This window comes from Moschus berezovskii, chromosome 2 (assembly GCF_049115385.1).
Source record: "Moschus berezovskii isolate FMDL1 chromosome 2, NW_MosBer_1.0, whole genome shotgun sequence".
NCBI classification, from domain to species: Eukaryota; Metazoa; Chordata; class Mammalia; order Artiodactyla; family Moschidae; genus Moschus; species Moschus berezovskii.
The window spans coordinates 40,098,642-40,113,811 of NC_142461.1; the positions used below are offsets into that span (position 1 = coordinate 40,098,642).

General features: G+C 41.5%; 1 protein-coding gene across 2 annotated transcripts; it reads left to right on the plus strand.

The window, feature by feature from the left end:
- Nucleotides 1-3,589: 3,589 nt before the first annotated feature.
- On the plus strand, nt 3,590-5,790 carry LOC129538160 (gamma-crystallin C). 2 transcript variants are annotated; one of them, XM_088842071.1, is made up of 3 exons: nt 3,590-3,598; nt 3,703-3,945; nt 5,515-5,790. In XM_088842071.1, the coding sequence occupies exons 1-3, from the start codon at nt 3,590-3,592 to the stop codon at nt 5,788-5,790; spliced, it is 528 nt and encodes a 175-aa protein (XP_088698197.1). The 2 variants fall into 2 exon arrangements, with proteins under 2 accessions (XP_088698197.1, XP_055254163.1); XM_055398188.2 differs by having other exon boundaries at nt 5,518-5,790.
- The last annotated feature ends 9,380 nt before the right edge of the window (nt 5,791-15,170 follow it).

A 15,170-nucleotide genomic window follows, 5' to 3' on the forward strand; every position in this document is an offset into this window, starting at 1 on the left:
CAAGTTCAGATTTTAAATCTTTTCCTTCCATCTTGTCCTCTTTTCTCCCTTTGAATCCCCAGGGTCTCTGGCCTGAAGTGAAGAAGTAAAGTCGCTCAGTCATGTCCGACTCTTTGCGACCCCGTGGACTGTAGCCCACCAGGCTCCTCCGTCCATGGGATTCTCCAGGCAAGATTAGCCTGACTCACCTTATAAAAGCTCCAACAAACAAAGAAACTGAAGTAGCAGCTATTCCAGAAAAGTGTCAAGACCCAGTCTACCAAGCCACACCCTCAAAACTTTCTCCTCTCTACAGGTTCCCTCTCCAGTTTTCCTGCCCTGCTGTCAAGGGGTATGTCCTGATGTTAGCAAGTGTCTTATTTCCTTCTCTCTGTACTTTTGGAATTCAAATTTTCTTCTTTAGGGGTTTGTTAAAGCGAAACTGACTATCACAACCACCTGTTGCTTAAACAAAACAACATTGTTTTTATCAATGAAAAACTAACCAGTCAACCTAAAAAGGAACTGGAAAATTTTTATTTGTGTCAAATTATAACCTGGGAAGAGCATCTCAGGAAGTTCTGAGAACAGTTCGGCCTGCTAGAAGTCGAGACACTGTTTATGTAAGTTTTCTGAGGCTGGTGCTACGATGATCATCTGTGGGCTCTTGCCCAGTCTCCTTTGAGAGCGCTTGGTCTTCATGGCCACCAACCAAATGACATCTTCTCATTTAACCAAGCATGTATACGATACAAATGCTATGTTAATTACTAGGAAGAAAGCAGGTGCGTGGTAAGGCCAATTGTTGACTGGACTTCAGACACTAGCAAAACCCTGGAGTTGGCCACTGCTGTTGCAACACTGATGCGGCATCTCAGGAGACATAACCATTAGAATTACGAAGGAGCAGAGGACTTAGGCGACAACACAACTTCTCTGTTTTCCCTCTTTTGCTTACTCATCTTGCCTGTTATAAAGTCCCATTAAACAGGTCAAATGCAGGGTGCTTTTGAAAGTTGAAAGTTGCAGATGCTGAACTTTGATGTGAGTGTGTAGGCCTGTTGTGCTGAGCATTTAAAATAGGTCCTGTGGACTACTACAATGATGAATTTCAGATGAGGGAATAACATTCATATCCCACCGACATTTATTGAGCAAACTTTATGCGCCAGTTCTTTCTGCCAGTTAGTGAGAATATAAAAGTAAAGACGGATAGGGAAGGGGGAGATAAATTAGGAGTTTGGGATAACATATACAGATTAGCATATATAAAACAGTAAGCAAGGGCCTAATATATAGCACAGGGAACTACACTCAATAACTCATAAGGAAAGCATCTGAGAAAGAACGGATATATATATAACTGAATCACTATTCTTAAAACTAACATAACATTATAAATCAACTGTACACACACAGAAAGAAAGAAGGAAAGAAAGAAAGGAAGGGAGGAAGAAAAAGAAAAAAAGAAGAAACAGATCAGAACAGTGTTTTTCAAAGTTTGGTCCAAGAACAATCTGGTGCCGTCGGTTAGAAATATAGACTCCTAGAGTTTTTTCTAGATCTAATGATGCAGAATCTTGGACAAAGGTAGAGCCTTAGCATTTTTAATAAGCACAGATGATTAATATGCATACTGGAGCTTGAAAAGCATTAGGTGATTTTTTTTTTTTTTTGCACTTTTCGTTTTGAATGGGGTTATAGCCAATTAACAATATTGTGATAGTTTCAGGAGAACAGCGAATGGACTCAGCCATATATGTTTAAAAAAATGTATCCATTCTCCTGGAGAAGGAAATGGCAACCCATTCCAGTATTCTTGCCTGGAGAATCCCATGGACAGCAGGGTCTGGCATGCTATACAGTCTCTGGGGCCCCAATAGTCAGACACGACTTAGCGACTAAAACCACCACCACCACCATCCACTCTCCCCCAAGCCCGCCTCCCATCCAGGCTGCCACATAACACTGAGCAGAGTTACATAGCCTTAGGTTTCTAAAGTTCCTTCCAAATCTATACTTTCTTTGTGGTGGAGACATTTTTTTAGGCATCTTTGAAAGGATTGAACGTCTTTGAGAGAGATAAATGGGTTGAAGTCATCCCTAATAATATCTCACTATGACTAATACCAAACAGTTATTCAGTGCTCATTTGTGCTACGTACATGCCCAACCCATTAAACACATAATCCCATTTATGCATGTCAATGTCCTTCAGCCAAAGACCACCAGAAACACCTGCATGAAACAAGAGGGTTTGTTACTGGCAACAGCAGCAGAGAGAGCATACACCATGGGGAAGCATGGACCGTCTTGGGAGGCTTAGAAAGAACTATGAAAGGATTTGTACTTTGGTTAGGTGAACTGGGAAAGTGTCTAAAAAACAAGAGTTTACTTGATTGGGTGGGACAGCAAGGGTAATTTTATGATTGAATATCTTAATAAATCTACTCGTGGGGAAGGAAGCAAAGAACAAAGATGAAGCTGCAATTGATAAAGAAGTAGCAGTTAATTGTTTGGGCTGAGAGAGGGGGTGTCTGGTATTTTGTGGGTGGCACGCTGGCTTTGTTTCTGCCTATGCTGAGACAAAATTATGAAGAGGGCTTATTTTTTCTCATTTCATCATGGTCTCAGGGTAACCTTTCCTGAAATTTGTATTTTCTGAGATTCTTTTTGTCTAGCAGGGAAATATGGCCTAGCTCTGAGGGCCAGGCCAGCTCTCAAATATTAGAAGCTACCCTTCCTTCCTTTCTCATCCCACATAGTATATCCCATGAGGTAAGTATTATGAAATAACTCCTGCTTTGAGAAGTCATAAGGCTTGGCCAACTTCACGTGGGTACTAAGTGGACATTCCCAGTCCACAAAGTTTTACCACCTTCTCCCGGCAAAGGGGAAGCAATCTATAAAGCAATATACTTCTCAGTCTTGAAACCAATGGCCATAAAAACCTTTCTTTTGGTCTGTATCACAACTTGGCTGCCAGGGGCTAGACTCCAGTTATATGAAGTGTACTCACCAAAGAGGAAGTTTAATAGCTATGTCTTAACAGGTCAGCCCAGCCCAGTCAAAATTAGCAAAAATCAGAATACAGATTTGTGTCCTGCACTGGCTTGACAAGTGCTGTGAAGAAAGAAGTCTTAGATAGAGTGGTCTCTGTTGTCCAGGAAAGTTAGTGCTTGTGGCATTTTGCTTCACCCACAGCCTCTCTGGAATTCTGGGGGCCCGTCCATAAGGGCATAGATTTTTCCAAGAAAATATACGGGACATAACTGAATCATATGTATACAGATGTGAGTCTCAGGTCAAAAGTTCAGCCTGATGTGCTGATAAATTTATAAAAACCAAGAATCCAAATAAAAGCAACTCTAGGGACTCACCCAGAACCCGCACAGGACAGCGTTAGAATATACCAGAGAATGAGGGCAGGCTCGACAAGCATTTCCACTGAATGCAGCATGTAAAAGGGATCCAAAAAATCCCCTTACTCACCCCCCGGTGGCCCCTTTTGTGTTGTTCTTGCCAACGCAGCAGCCGCCCTGCTATATAGACTCGGCGCGCGGCTGGGGCCTCATCGCACTGAACTCGCATCATCCGTTGTCAATCAGCCATGGGGAAGGTAAATGGAACAGAAGGGAAATAGAATGGAGGGGGGAAATGCCTTTATACAGGATTTATCACTGGGAGCTAATGATTTAATTTTGAATTATTCTTCCTTTACAGATCACTTTCTACGAGGACCGGGGCTTCCAGGGCCGCTGCTACGAGTGCAGCAGCGATTGCCCCAACCTGCAGCCCTACTTCAGCCGCTGCAATTCCATCCGGGTGGACAGCGGCTGCTGGATGCTGTATGAGCGCCCCAACTACCAGGGCCACCAGTACTTCCTGCGGCGCGGCGACTACCCCGACTACCAGCAGTGGATGGGCCTCAACGACTCCATCCGCTCCTGCTGTCTCATCCCCTATGTGAGTTCCGCTTGATTTCAATCCTGCCGCCTGAGTGTCCTGCAGTCTATAACCGATGGGTGTTAAGGCATGGAGGTTTTCCTTTAAATACACTTAAGAGTTAAGTGGCCTTTCGGAAGCTGACAAAGCCCAGTTAGATCTAGGCACACACACACACACACACACACACACACACACACACACCACACACACACACACACACACACACACACACCTGACAAAGCCCAGTTAGATCTAGGCACATACACACACACACACATAAACCAGCAGAGAATATAAGAACGAATTCACTTAGGGAAAGGGTCAGTTTTGTTTTTAATTTTTACTGCCATTAGGTCAATCAGAGCTTGTTTGTAACAAATGTTAATATCACAGCAGGATTTAACACAAGTGGGGAGCCAGTTGGGTATAAGAAGGCAATATTTCTAACAAATCAGTTTCCCTGGTGGCTCAGAGGTTAAAGCGTCTGCCTCCAATGCCGGAGACCCGGTTCGATCCCTGGGTTGGGAAGATCCCCTGGCGAAGGAAATGGTAACCCACTCCAGTATTCTTGCCTGGAGAATCCCATGGACGGAGAAGCCTAGTAGGCTACAGTCCACGGGGTCGCAAAGAGTCGGACACGACTGAGCGACGGAACAGAACAGAAAAGAATTGATAATGAACAAATTTGATAGTTTCCAGTGCCGACTAATAAATATGGCCAAGTCTATTGTTAATTAAGCTGTTCAAAGATATTGTCCAATTCTGGGAAAAGTAATTTTTCTTAATTTGGAAAGTCAATTGAATTCTGGTTTCAGACTATTTAAACAAAATTTCCACCAAAGATGTGGTTTTTAAAAATCTTACTTTAGTGGTAAATTTATGTGAATATGTATATACATTTGGGCTTCCCTGGTAGCCCAGCTGGTAAAGAATCCACCTGCAATGCAGGAGACTCTGGTTCGATTCCTGGGTCAGGAAGATCCACTGGAGAAAGGATAGGCTACCCACTCCAGTGTTCTTAGGCTTTCTTTCCTGGTGGCTCAGCTGGTAAAGAATCTGCCTGCAATATGGGAGACCTGGGTTTGATCCCTGGGTTGGGAAGATCCCCCGGAGAAGGGAATGGGCTAACTACTTCAGTATTCTGGCCTGGAGAATTCTATGGACTGTATAGTCCATGGGGTCCCAAAGAGTTGGACAAAAATGACAGAGCAACTTTCACACACTCCCATATACATTTGGGAAATAATACTCATATTAAAATATTAAAAAATATTTAACATTTTCCTCCCAAATATAAGTTTGAGTTATCACGTAGGAATCAAAAAATTAGGGAATTAAGTATTAGGAATCAAGATATTTGATTTATTGATGGAGTCTAAACTAGACCCTGAACCTCTTAAAAATTCCACCTCCCACATTAAAAAAAATGGAAAATGAACACACAAATATTTGTTAATATTTGCTAGTAGAATACAGATCACAGCAATTTCAGACTCTCAGTTCTGACATTGCCCATCTCATGTACCAACCTGCCAAGTTCATCTCCTGTTTGGTTGCTTTTTCTGCTCCTTTTCTGTGTGGACTGAGCAGACAAGCTCCCATAGGCTGCGGCTGTATGAGAGAGAAGACCAGAAAGGCCTCATGGTGGAGCTGAGCGAGGACTGCCCCTGCATCCAGGACCGTTTCCGCCTGAGCGAGGTCCGCTCGCTGCACGTGCTGGAGGGCTGCTGGGTCCTCTATGAGATGCCCAACTACCGGGGGCGGCAGTACCTGCTGCGGCCCCAAGAGTACAGGCACTACCACGACTGGGGGGCCGTGGATGCCAAGGCGGGCTCTCTGCGGAGGGTGGTGGATTTATACTAAAACAGGTTCACACTACCATTTTCTCATTTTGGAATCTAATAAAGTATTTAGTCTGTATTGTTGGCAATCGCTGGCTTCTGTTTTTCTTTCATTGTGTGCCAGTTAATCCACCTGTAAATGCTCCCTGTTAAAGGTTGAGAAGTGGATAAGGTGGGGCGGGGGATGGCAGGGAGGTCTCTTCCAGAAAAGAATCAAGGTAGAATGAGTTTTGAACAAGGGTCAGGAGTGGAAGTGGAGAAAGGAGGGAGCCTGTCTGAGAAATAAAGGCAGATTGAAGGAGAGAAATGGGGGATTTCCCTGGTGGTCCTGTGCTTAAGAATCTGCCTCACAATGCAAGGAAATGAGTTCATCCCTGGTCTGGGAATGAAGATCCCACATGCAGCGGACCAACTAAGCCCTCATAGGGCAACTACAGAGCCCCTGTACCTCAAGGACAGAGCTCACATGATGGCAAGGAAAAACCTGAGTGCCTCAGCTAAGACTCTGTGCAGCTAAAGAAATCAATAAATATTCAAATGAGAGAAATGGGAGGGGGTGACTGGGGGAAAGCAGCATTCAACTGAGGGCCTAAGGAACAGCATTCCAGCAGTTTCCTTCTGACCCAAGAAGGAGTCGTGAGCCACAGAGAGTCACAGATGAGTGGTGAAGGGCAGCACATTTGCAGAAAGCCTGATTAGACTACATAAGGAATCGTAGCTTTGTTTCACTTTCAAGCAGAGTATTATATAACTAATGCCAGGGCTGCCATCAGTCATTGGCATACTTTTGGACTCAGTTGAAGACCCTCTTTCTTATTCCAAAACAACTCCTGATTAGGGTGCACCTCTTGGCCTGTTCAGCTACTGGACCAAACACTGTGTGAATTTCAGAAACTGCACAGATGTACACAGTGCCCAGCTAATGCAAGTAAATTAATGAAATAAGACATTAACATTCTAAATAGATTTGCATAATATAGTGTGCTACAAACAAAAAGAAGTTCTTTGCAAAAAAAAAAAAGGCTCAAATTTAAAGGCACATTAAAGAAAGTCATAATTTCTAGAGTGTTTTGAAGTAACATCTGCTTGCTCTGCATATTTTTACCCATAGTAAATATGCAGCAAAGCCCTGCATAGTTTTTAATTGAAAATTCTCTCATCAGAGAAAATTGTTAATATTTTTAATTTGAAATTTTGCCTCCAAAGTGAAAGTCTCTCATAACCTTACTACTTTATGCATCCTATAAAGAAAGTGGAGGAGTCCTTCTGAGTCCCATTTTTCATTCCTAGCCCTTTTTCACACTTAGTGGGTATGCTTCTCAAAATGTTCCCTCATTTATACAGCTGTCTCATGAAGCACACGCTTTTTTTTCTCTACAAGAATGAAATTATGCTGTACATATTAGTCTGCAGCTGGCTTTTAAAGTGTAATGTGATATAGGTATCTATCTAGGTAAGCACCTTGTTTTGTTAATGGCTGCATTGTGATCCGTTGTTGGAGATCTGCTGGATTATTTATTTATTCATTGGTAACTGGGCTTTTCCAATTTTGCTTTTACAAACAAGGCTACAATGAATATCATCGGATATATATCTTTATCTATGCATGCATGCTGCATGCTAAGTTGCTTCAGTCGTGTCCTACACTTTGCGACCCCAGGGATGCTGGCCCACCAGGCTCCTCTGTCCAAGGGGTTCTCCAGGCAAGAATACTGGAGTGGGTTGCCATTTCCTTCTCCAGGGAACGTTCCCGACCCAGGGATCAAACCTGCATCTCTTTATGTCTCCTGCATTGGCAAATGGGTGCTTTACCACTAGTACCACCTGGGAAGCCCCACCTTTATCTATACATCTATAGTTTCTGGAGGACAGAGACCCAGGCGTGACACTGTCACTCAGAGCACAAGTTATCTTTTCTTTCAAAGGACTGCTCAATTATTAACCACCAGGGAGCCTAGCTTCTTTGAGTTAGGAGTGTCACTATTTACTGAGCACCTACCATAGGCCTGCTGTGTGCAGCACTGGAAATGAAAAAAGAAAGCAAACAGAAGGCACTGTCCCTCCTGCGACCGAACTTGACACAAAAATGCTAAACACTAAGAATAAACAATTAATACATGATCACTTTATTTGGTCCAGTGCTTCCCAAGTACTAAATAATACACATACACATGTAATCACTTGTTTAACAAGTACTGTTACTGCCCAGTTTTAAGGCATCCCATGATACATTTATAGGGGAAGAAATGGAGCAATGTTTATCTCTACATTTTTCTGTGATACCTGTTTTTACTCCTTAACATTTGGGGAGGAGAAATATTTCCCTGGTATGATACATACATTTAGAACTTCCTTACATACCTTGGGCTTCCCTGATAGCTCAGTTGGTAAAGAATCTGCCTGTAATGCAGCAGACCCCGGTTCCATTACTGGGTTGGGAAGATCCTCTGGAGAACGGATAGGTTACCTGCTCCAGTACTCTTGGGCTTCTCTTGTGGCTCAGCTGGTAAAGAATCTGCCCACAATGTGGGAGACCTGGATTCGATCCTTGGCTTGAGAAGATCCCCTGGAGAAGGGAAAGGCTACCCACTCCAGTATTCTCGCCTGGAGAATTCCATGGGCTGTATAGTCCATGGGATCCCAAAGAGTTGGACACGACTGAGCCACTTTCACTTTACGTACCTTACCTATCTGCGACATTTTTTTCTCTTTTATGGAACAACAAGTCCAGTGAAAAAAGTTTTCAGTGACTAGGAAAAAAAATTAGTTTTGACACAACAGACAAAAGATTGCATGGCAGGAGTAGCTAATTACAGCCTTTGGCCCTTTGGCTAATTCCACCCCCATCCACTCTTAACCTTTCTGCCCCTTTTTCTAGCCCACTAGTCTCTTTTCATAAAGATTTTTTTTTTAGTTGGACCATTTTTAAAAGTGTTTATTGAGTTGATACACTATGGCTTCTGTTTTATGTTTGGGCTTTCTGGCAATGAGGCATGCGGGCTCTTAGTTCCCTGACCAGGGATCGAACAGGCACTCCTTGCATTGGAAGGCAAAATCTTAACCACTGGACCACCAGAGAAGTCACTAACCCACTAGTCTCAAGGTACAAACCTCCACTGAAATCCTCCTGTCCTAAGGAGAAATTTTAACAATCCAGAACTGCCCATTTCTTGCACTAAAAATAAACATGCTTGAGATGCACATATAGCAATTCTAATAATAATCCAAAAATTTTACAAATGACTTTTCTTTCTTTTTTTTTCACACAAAATCACAGGGTGCTTACAATCCAACATGAAGCATATTTCATAAAAAATTATTACAAGATAATGGCTATAATTCCCTATGCTGTATAATATATCTTTGTTTCTTCTCTATTTTATACATAGTAGTTTGTATTCTTTCTTTTCTTTTCTTTAGAGCCAAGCTGCCCAGCATAGAGGATCTTAGTTCCTGACCAGGGATCAAACCTGTGCCCCCTGCAGTGAAAGCCTGGACTTCTAACCACTGGGCTACCAGGAAAGTCCTACTGGCTTGTATTTCTTAATCCCATACCTCTAATTAATCCCTCCTCCCTTAGAGGGATAAGTTCTGAAATAACTCTAGAATACGATTTGAAAGTATTATAACAGACTCTCTCACCAGCAATTGCTTGCCATATTTTTCACGTTCTTGAAAATAAGTGGTTCTCAATATTTTAGATTTCTCAGACCAATTTTCTCTAAACAGGAATTAACACAGGATTGCCAACTTTTATTTTGCTGAGCAAGAATATTTTTAATTAAAAACTAAACAACAGTAAATCAAAACTAAGCACCATTTATTATTGAATCATTTTATATTTTAAAAAAACACATTCTAAAAAGAATATTTTAACCCCCTCAAATACACAAGTTTCTAATAAAGTGTGGTTCAGATCAAGAAAATATGCATAGGAATATTGCTTCTATTTATAGGTGTTTTTGTTTTTAATTTGGCAAAAAAAACTGGTAGAAACTGGGCAGGGTTTGAAAACTCTTGTTTGAGGTTACAATTCAGTGCCTTCAAGGGCCAGGGAGATAAAAATATAGGCATACCTCAAAGACATTGCAGGTTCAGTTTCAGACCAAGACAATAAGGCAAATATCACAATAAAATGAGTCACAGGAATTTTTTGGTTTCCCAGTGCAAATAAAAGCTATATTTATACTATACTATAGTCCATTAATAAGTGCAATGGCATTATGTATAAAAACAATGCAAAAAAGAGTGGATATATGTAGATGTATGGTTGATTCCTTTTGATGTATGCCTGAAACTAACACAACATTGTAAATCAATACATTTACTATACTCCAATAAAAATTAATAAAACCAATATACATATCTTAATTTAAAATACTTTATTGCTAATAAAGGCTAACCATCATCTGAGCCTTCAGCAAATCATATTCTTTTTGCTGATGGATGATCCTGCCTCATGCTGATGACTGCTAACTGAACAGGCTGGTGGTTGCTGAAGGTCATAGTGGCAATTTTGTAAAATAAGACAATAACAAAATTTGCTACATAGATTGATTCCTTCTTTTACAAGCAATATCTGTAGCATGTAATGTTCTTTAATAGCATTTTACCCACAGGAGAACTTCTTTCAAATCCTACCACTGCTTTATTGAATTTATGATATTAATTCATGTAATAGTCTAAATTCATTGTTGTCATTTCAAGAGCCTTCACAAAATTTTCCCCAGGAGTAGATTTCATCTCAAGAAATCACTTTCTTTGCTCATCCATAGGAAGCAACTCTTCATCCATTAAAGTTTTATCATGCGATGGCAGCAATTCATTTACATCCTCATGATCCACTTCCTAATTCTAGTTCTCTTGCTATTTCCACCACATCTGCATTTACTTCCTCCACTGAAGTCTTGAACCCCTCAAAGTCATCCAAGAGGATTGGAATCAACTACTTCCAAACTCCTGTTATCACTGATATTTGGATTATTCCCCATGAATTGTGAATGCTCTTCATAGCATCTAGAATGACAAAACTTTCCAGAAGGTTTTTAATTGACTTTGCCCAAATTCATCATCAGAATCACTATTTATGGTAGCTAAACATTCAGAAAACAAAGATCATGGCATCTGGTCCCATCACCTCATGGGAAATAGATGGGGAAACAGTGGAAACAGTGTCAGACTTCATTTTTTGGGGCTCCAAAATCACTGCGGATGCTGGTTGCAGCCATGAAATTAAAAGACGCTTACTCCTTGGAAGGAAAGTTATGACCAACCTAGATAGTATATTAAAAAGCAGAGACATTACTTTGCCAACCAAGGTCCGTCTAGTCAAGGCTATGGTGTTTCCCGTGGTCATGTATGGATGTGAGAGTTGGACTGTGAAGAAAGCTGATCGCCGAAGAATTGATGCTTTTGAACTGTGGTGTTGGAGAAGACTCTTGAGAGTCCCTTGGACTGCAAGGAGAGCAAACCAGTCCATTCTAAAGGAGATCAATCCTGGGTGTTCATTGGAAGGACTGATGCTAAAGCTGAAACTCCAATACTTTGGCCACCTCATGCGACGAGTTGACTCACTGCAAAAGACTCTGATGCTGGGAGGGATTGGGGGCAGGAGGAGACGGGGATGACACAGAATGAGATGGCTGGATGGCATCACCGACTTGATGGACATGAGTTTGAGTGAACTCCGGGAGTTGGTGATGGACAGGGAGGCCTGGCGTGCTGTGATTCATGGGGTCGCAAAGAGTCGGACACGACTGAGCGACTGAACTGAACTGAACTGAAAGGCTTGTGAGATGTATTTCCTAAATAATCTGATTTGAAAGTAAAAATCACTCCTTGATCCATGGGCTACAGAAGGGATGTTGTGTAAACAGGAATAAAAATAACATTAATCTCACTGTATATCTCTATCAGGGCTACTGGGTGACCAGGTGCCTTGTCACTGACAGTACTATTTTGTAAAGAATCTTTTTTTGGAGCAGTAAGTCTCAACAGTGAGCTTAAAATATACAGTAAACCATATCATAAACAGATATTCTATCATTCAGGCTGTGTTGTTGTTCCCTTTATAGATCACAGGCCGACTAGATTATGCATAATTCTGAACGACTCAGATTTCTGAAACAGTCAATGAGAACTGGCTTCATTTAAGATCACTAGCTGAATTAGCTCCTAAAAAGACAGTCTGTCCTTTGAAACTTTTAAGCCAGATACTGACGTCTCCTCTTTAGCTGTGAAAGTGCTAGATGGCAACTTCTTCCAACATAAAGCTGTTTCATTTAAATTGAAAATCGGTTATTTAGTGTAGACACCTTCATTAATTATCTGAGCTAGATCTCCTGGATGACTTGCTGAAATTTCTACATCAGCACTTGCTGCTTCATTTTGAAGTGAAGAGATGGCTTTATAGAGATGGCTTCTTTCCTTAAACCACAAGAACAACCTCTGCTAAGTTCAAACTTTATTTCTGCATTTTCTTCACCTCTCTCAATCTTCATAGAATTGAAAAGAGTTAAATTCTCTTTTACTCTTGTTTAGGTTTTGGCTTAAGGAAATGTAGTGGCTGGTTTGATTGTCTATCCAGACTACTCAAACTTTATGAAGTGAAGTGAAGTCGCTCAGTTGTGTCCGACTTTTTGTGACCCCATGGACTGTAGCCCAACAGGCTCCTCCGTCCATTGGATTTTCCAGGCAAGAGTACTGGAGTGGGTTGCCATTTCCTTCTACAACTCAAACTTTATACATATGGGCAATAAGGCTGTTTCACTTTCTTCATTAGTGTGTTCACTGGAATGCGTGTGTGCATACATGCTCAGTTGCTCAGTCATGTCCAACTCTTTGCGACCCTGTGGACTGTAGCCTGCCAGGCTCCTCCGTGCATGGAATTTTCCAGGCAAGAATAATACTGGGGCCATTTCCTCCTTCAGGGGATCATCCCCACCCAGGGATAGAATCCATGTCTCCTGCACCGAGCCACCTGGGAAGCCTGTTCACGGGAGTAGCACTTTCAATTTCTGTCAAAAACTTTCCCTTCACAACCACATTTTGGCTATCTGTTTGGAGCAAGAGGCTTAGCTTTCAATCCATCTCAGCTTTCAATGTGCCTTACTCACCAAGCTACTTACACTAGCTATACAAATCATTAACCCTGCGTGCAACAAAATCCGAATCCGAACTAGTCCCTTTTTCCTTCACTTTTGTTTGAAACCATGTGAATACTTATAGAGTGACTAAGGGTTACTTCCTGGACCAGAGCTCAGGAAACAGGATGTTTCTTCTTTCTTGCTCTCCCTCCAAAGACAATTCCCAGGCAACTGGTGCAGAGCTCTGCTTCTGGCCACAGGTGCAACATAGGTTTTAACCTATGTTCACTTAGCACACTACAGTTTTATGTACATTTGTCACTCCTCCAATATTCAGTGAAAGTGAGAGTTGCTCAGTCATGTCCATCTCTTTGCGACCCCATGGACTGTAGCCCCTCCAGGCTCCTCTGTCCATGGATTTTCCAGGCAAGAATACTGGAGGGGGTAGTCGTTCCCTTCTCCAAGTGATCTTTCCGACCCAGGGACTGAACCCGGATCTGCTGCATTGCAGGCAGATTCTTTACCATCTGAGCCACCATGGAAGCTCCAGAATTTTCTGTAGAGCATTGAAATTAAGCCACATTTTGGCACAAGACATTTATATTTCAATTGTATGAGAAGTGAGGGAGTTTCCCTATTTCTTCCCCCCAGGCTGAAATAAAGCCTTTCCTCTTCCCAGTTAATGAAAAAAGCCAAACCCAAAATGTCCTTGTTTTGGTCCTTCAGTTGAAAGTGGAAGTGTTAGTTGCTCAGTTATGTCTGACTCTTTGTGACTCCTGGACCCCCAGGCTCCTCCATCCATGGAATTCTCCAGGCAAGAAAACTGGAGTGGATTTCCATTCCCTTCTCTAGGGAATCTTTCCAACCCAGGGATTGAACCCAGGTCTCCAGCATTGTAGGCAGATTCTTTACTGTTTGAGCCACCAGGGAAGCCCCTTGGGCCTTCAGTTGTATCCTAAATTTCAGCTGTAGCTGCATATCAGCTGAGTCAGTAGTCCCCACTGACATCCCCATACTGCTTCTCTAGGTAACCTCTGGGACTCTGCATTCTGGTTGTTTCTCTATTTTACTGTTTTTACCTATCTACACTCTCCCCACAGAAACAACTCTGAGCAAAATGATGACTTTTTAAAATGGATTTTTATTTTTCATTTTTATTTAAAAAATTTTTAATTATCATGATGATTTTTATTCTTTAGATTCTGGCTGTGTATACTGCACTAGGCTAACATAAGTAATTCTGCAAACACATGACTTTCATACTGGATAACAAGAACTGAAACATCATATTGTGCATAAATGGTGTTTAATCCATGAATATCAACTTACAAAGATTTAAGACCCAAAATAAAGACAAATATTTCAGTAAGTCAACATAGAACTGTGACTAATTTTTTGAACATGGAAGAGGCTAAAGGCACAGGTCATCTTCCATTCCAGTGCTCTTGGAAGTTCATCAGATTATCCTCTTCCAGACTGATAAATGCTTTCTAAAGACTTGTTAGAGTCCCAGTTTCTAGATATTTATTCCTCATTCTACCCACACCATTCCAGCTATAGTTCCTCTTTGTGTTCATGCAATTAATTTCCTCTAAGTCAAAAGCTTTGTGTAATCCTGCTCCCCATTGAACAAAGGTGTATCCAGAGCCCACCAGAAACAGGTTTCTTAGGAACTGGATTTTCTTTTACAATAACCTAAGGGGTAATCTGGGTTTGTGTTTTAAATGCATTACCTTTTTTAAAATTTCCTTGAACTTTTAGACTTTTCCCTTTTATTTTAACTTTTTATTTTATATTGGAGTATAGCCCATTAACAACATTGTGACAGTTTCAGATGGACAGCAAAGGGACTCAGCCACACATACACATGTATCCATTCTCCCCCAAACACCTCTCCCATCCAGGTTGCCACATAACATGGAGCAGAGATCCCTGTGCATTATGTCCTTGTTGGTTATCCATTTTAAATACAGCAGTGTGCATACGTCCATCCGAAACTCCCTAACTATCCCTTCTCTCCACTTTTCTTTCCCTCCCTGGTAACCATAAGTTTGCTCTCTAAGTCCATGAGTCTGTTTTGTTTTATAAATAACTTCATTTGTATCATAGAAGCTTTCCTTTTATTTCTTCTTTCTGAGATTAAGCATTTTTTTTGGGAGGCTAATTATTTTACAATATTATATTGGTTGGTTTTGCCATACATTGACATGAATCCGCCCCGGGTATACATAAGTTCCCCTTCCTGAACCCCCCTCCCGAGATTATTTAAAGCTATTCTCTCTTTTGAATTATAAGTAGCCAAGATGAAACACCTAAT

Excerpts from the sequence above, each read along its gene's own strand:
- LOC129538160 (XM_088842071.1), top strand. Across the intron at positions 3,946-5,514 it reads CCTGCTGTCTCATCCCCTAT|CAGACAAGCTCCCATAGGCT; the intron begins GTGAGTTCCGCT and ends GTGTGGACTGAG.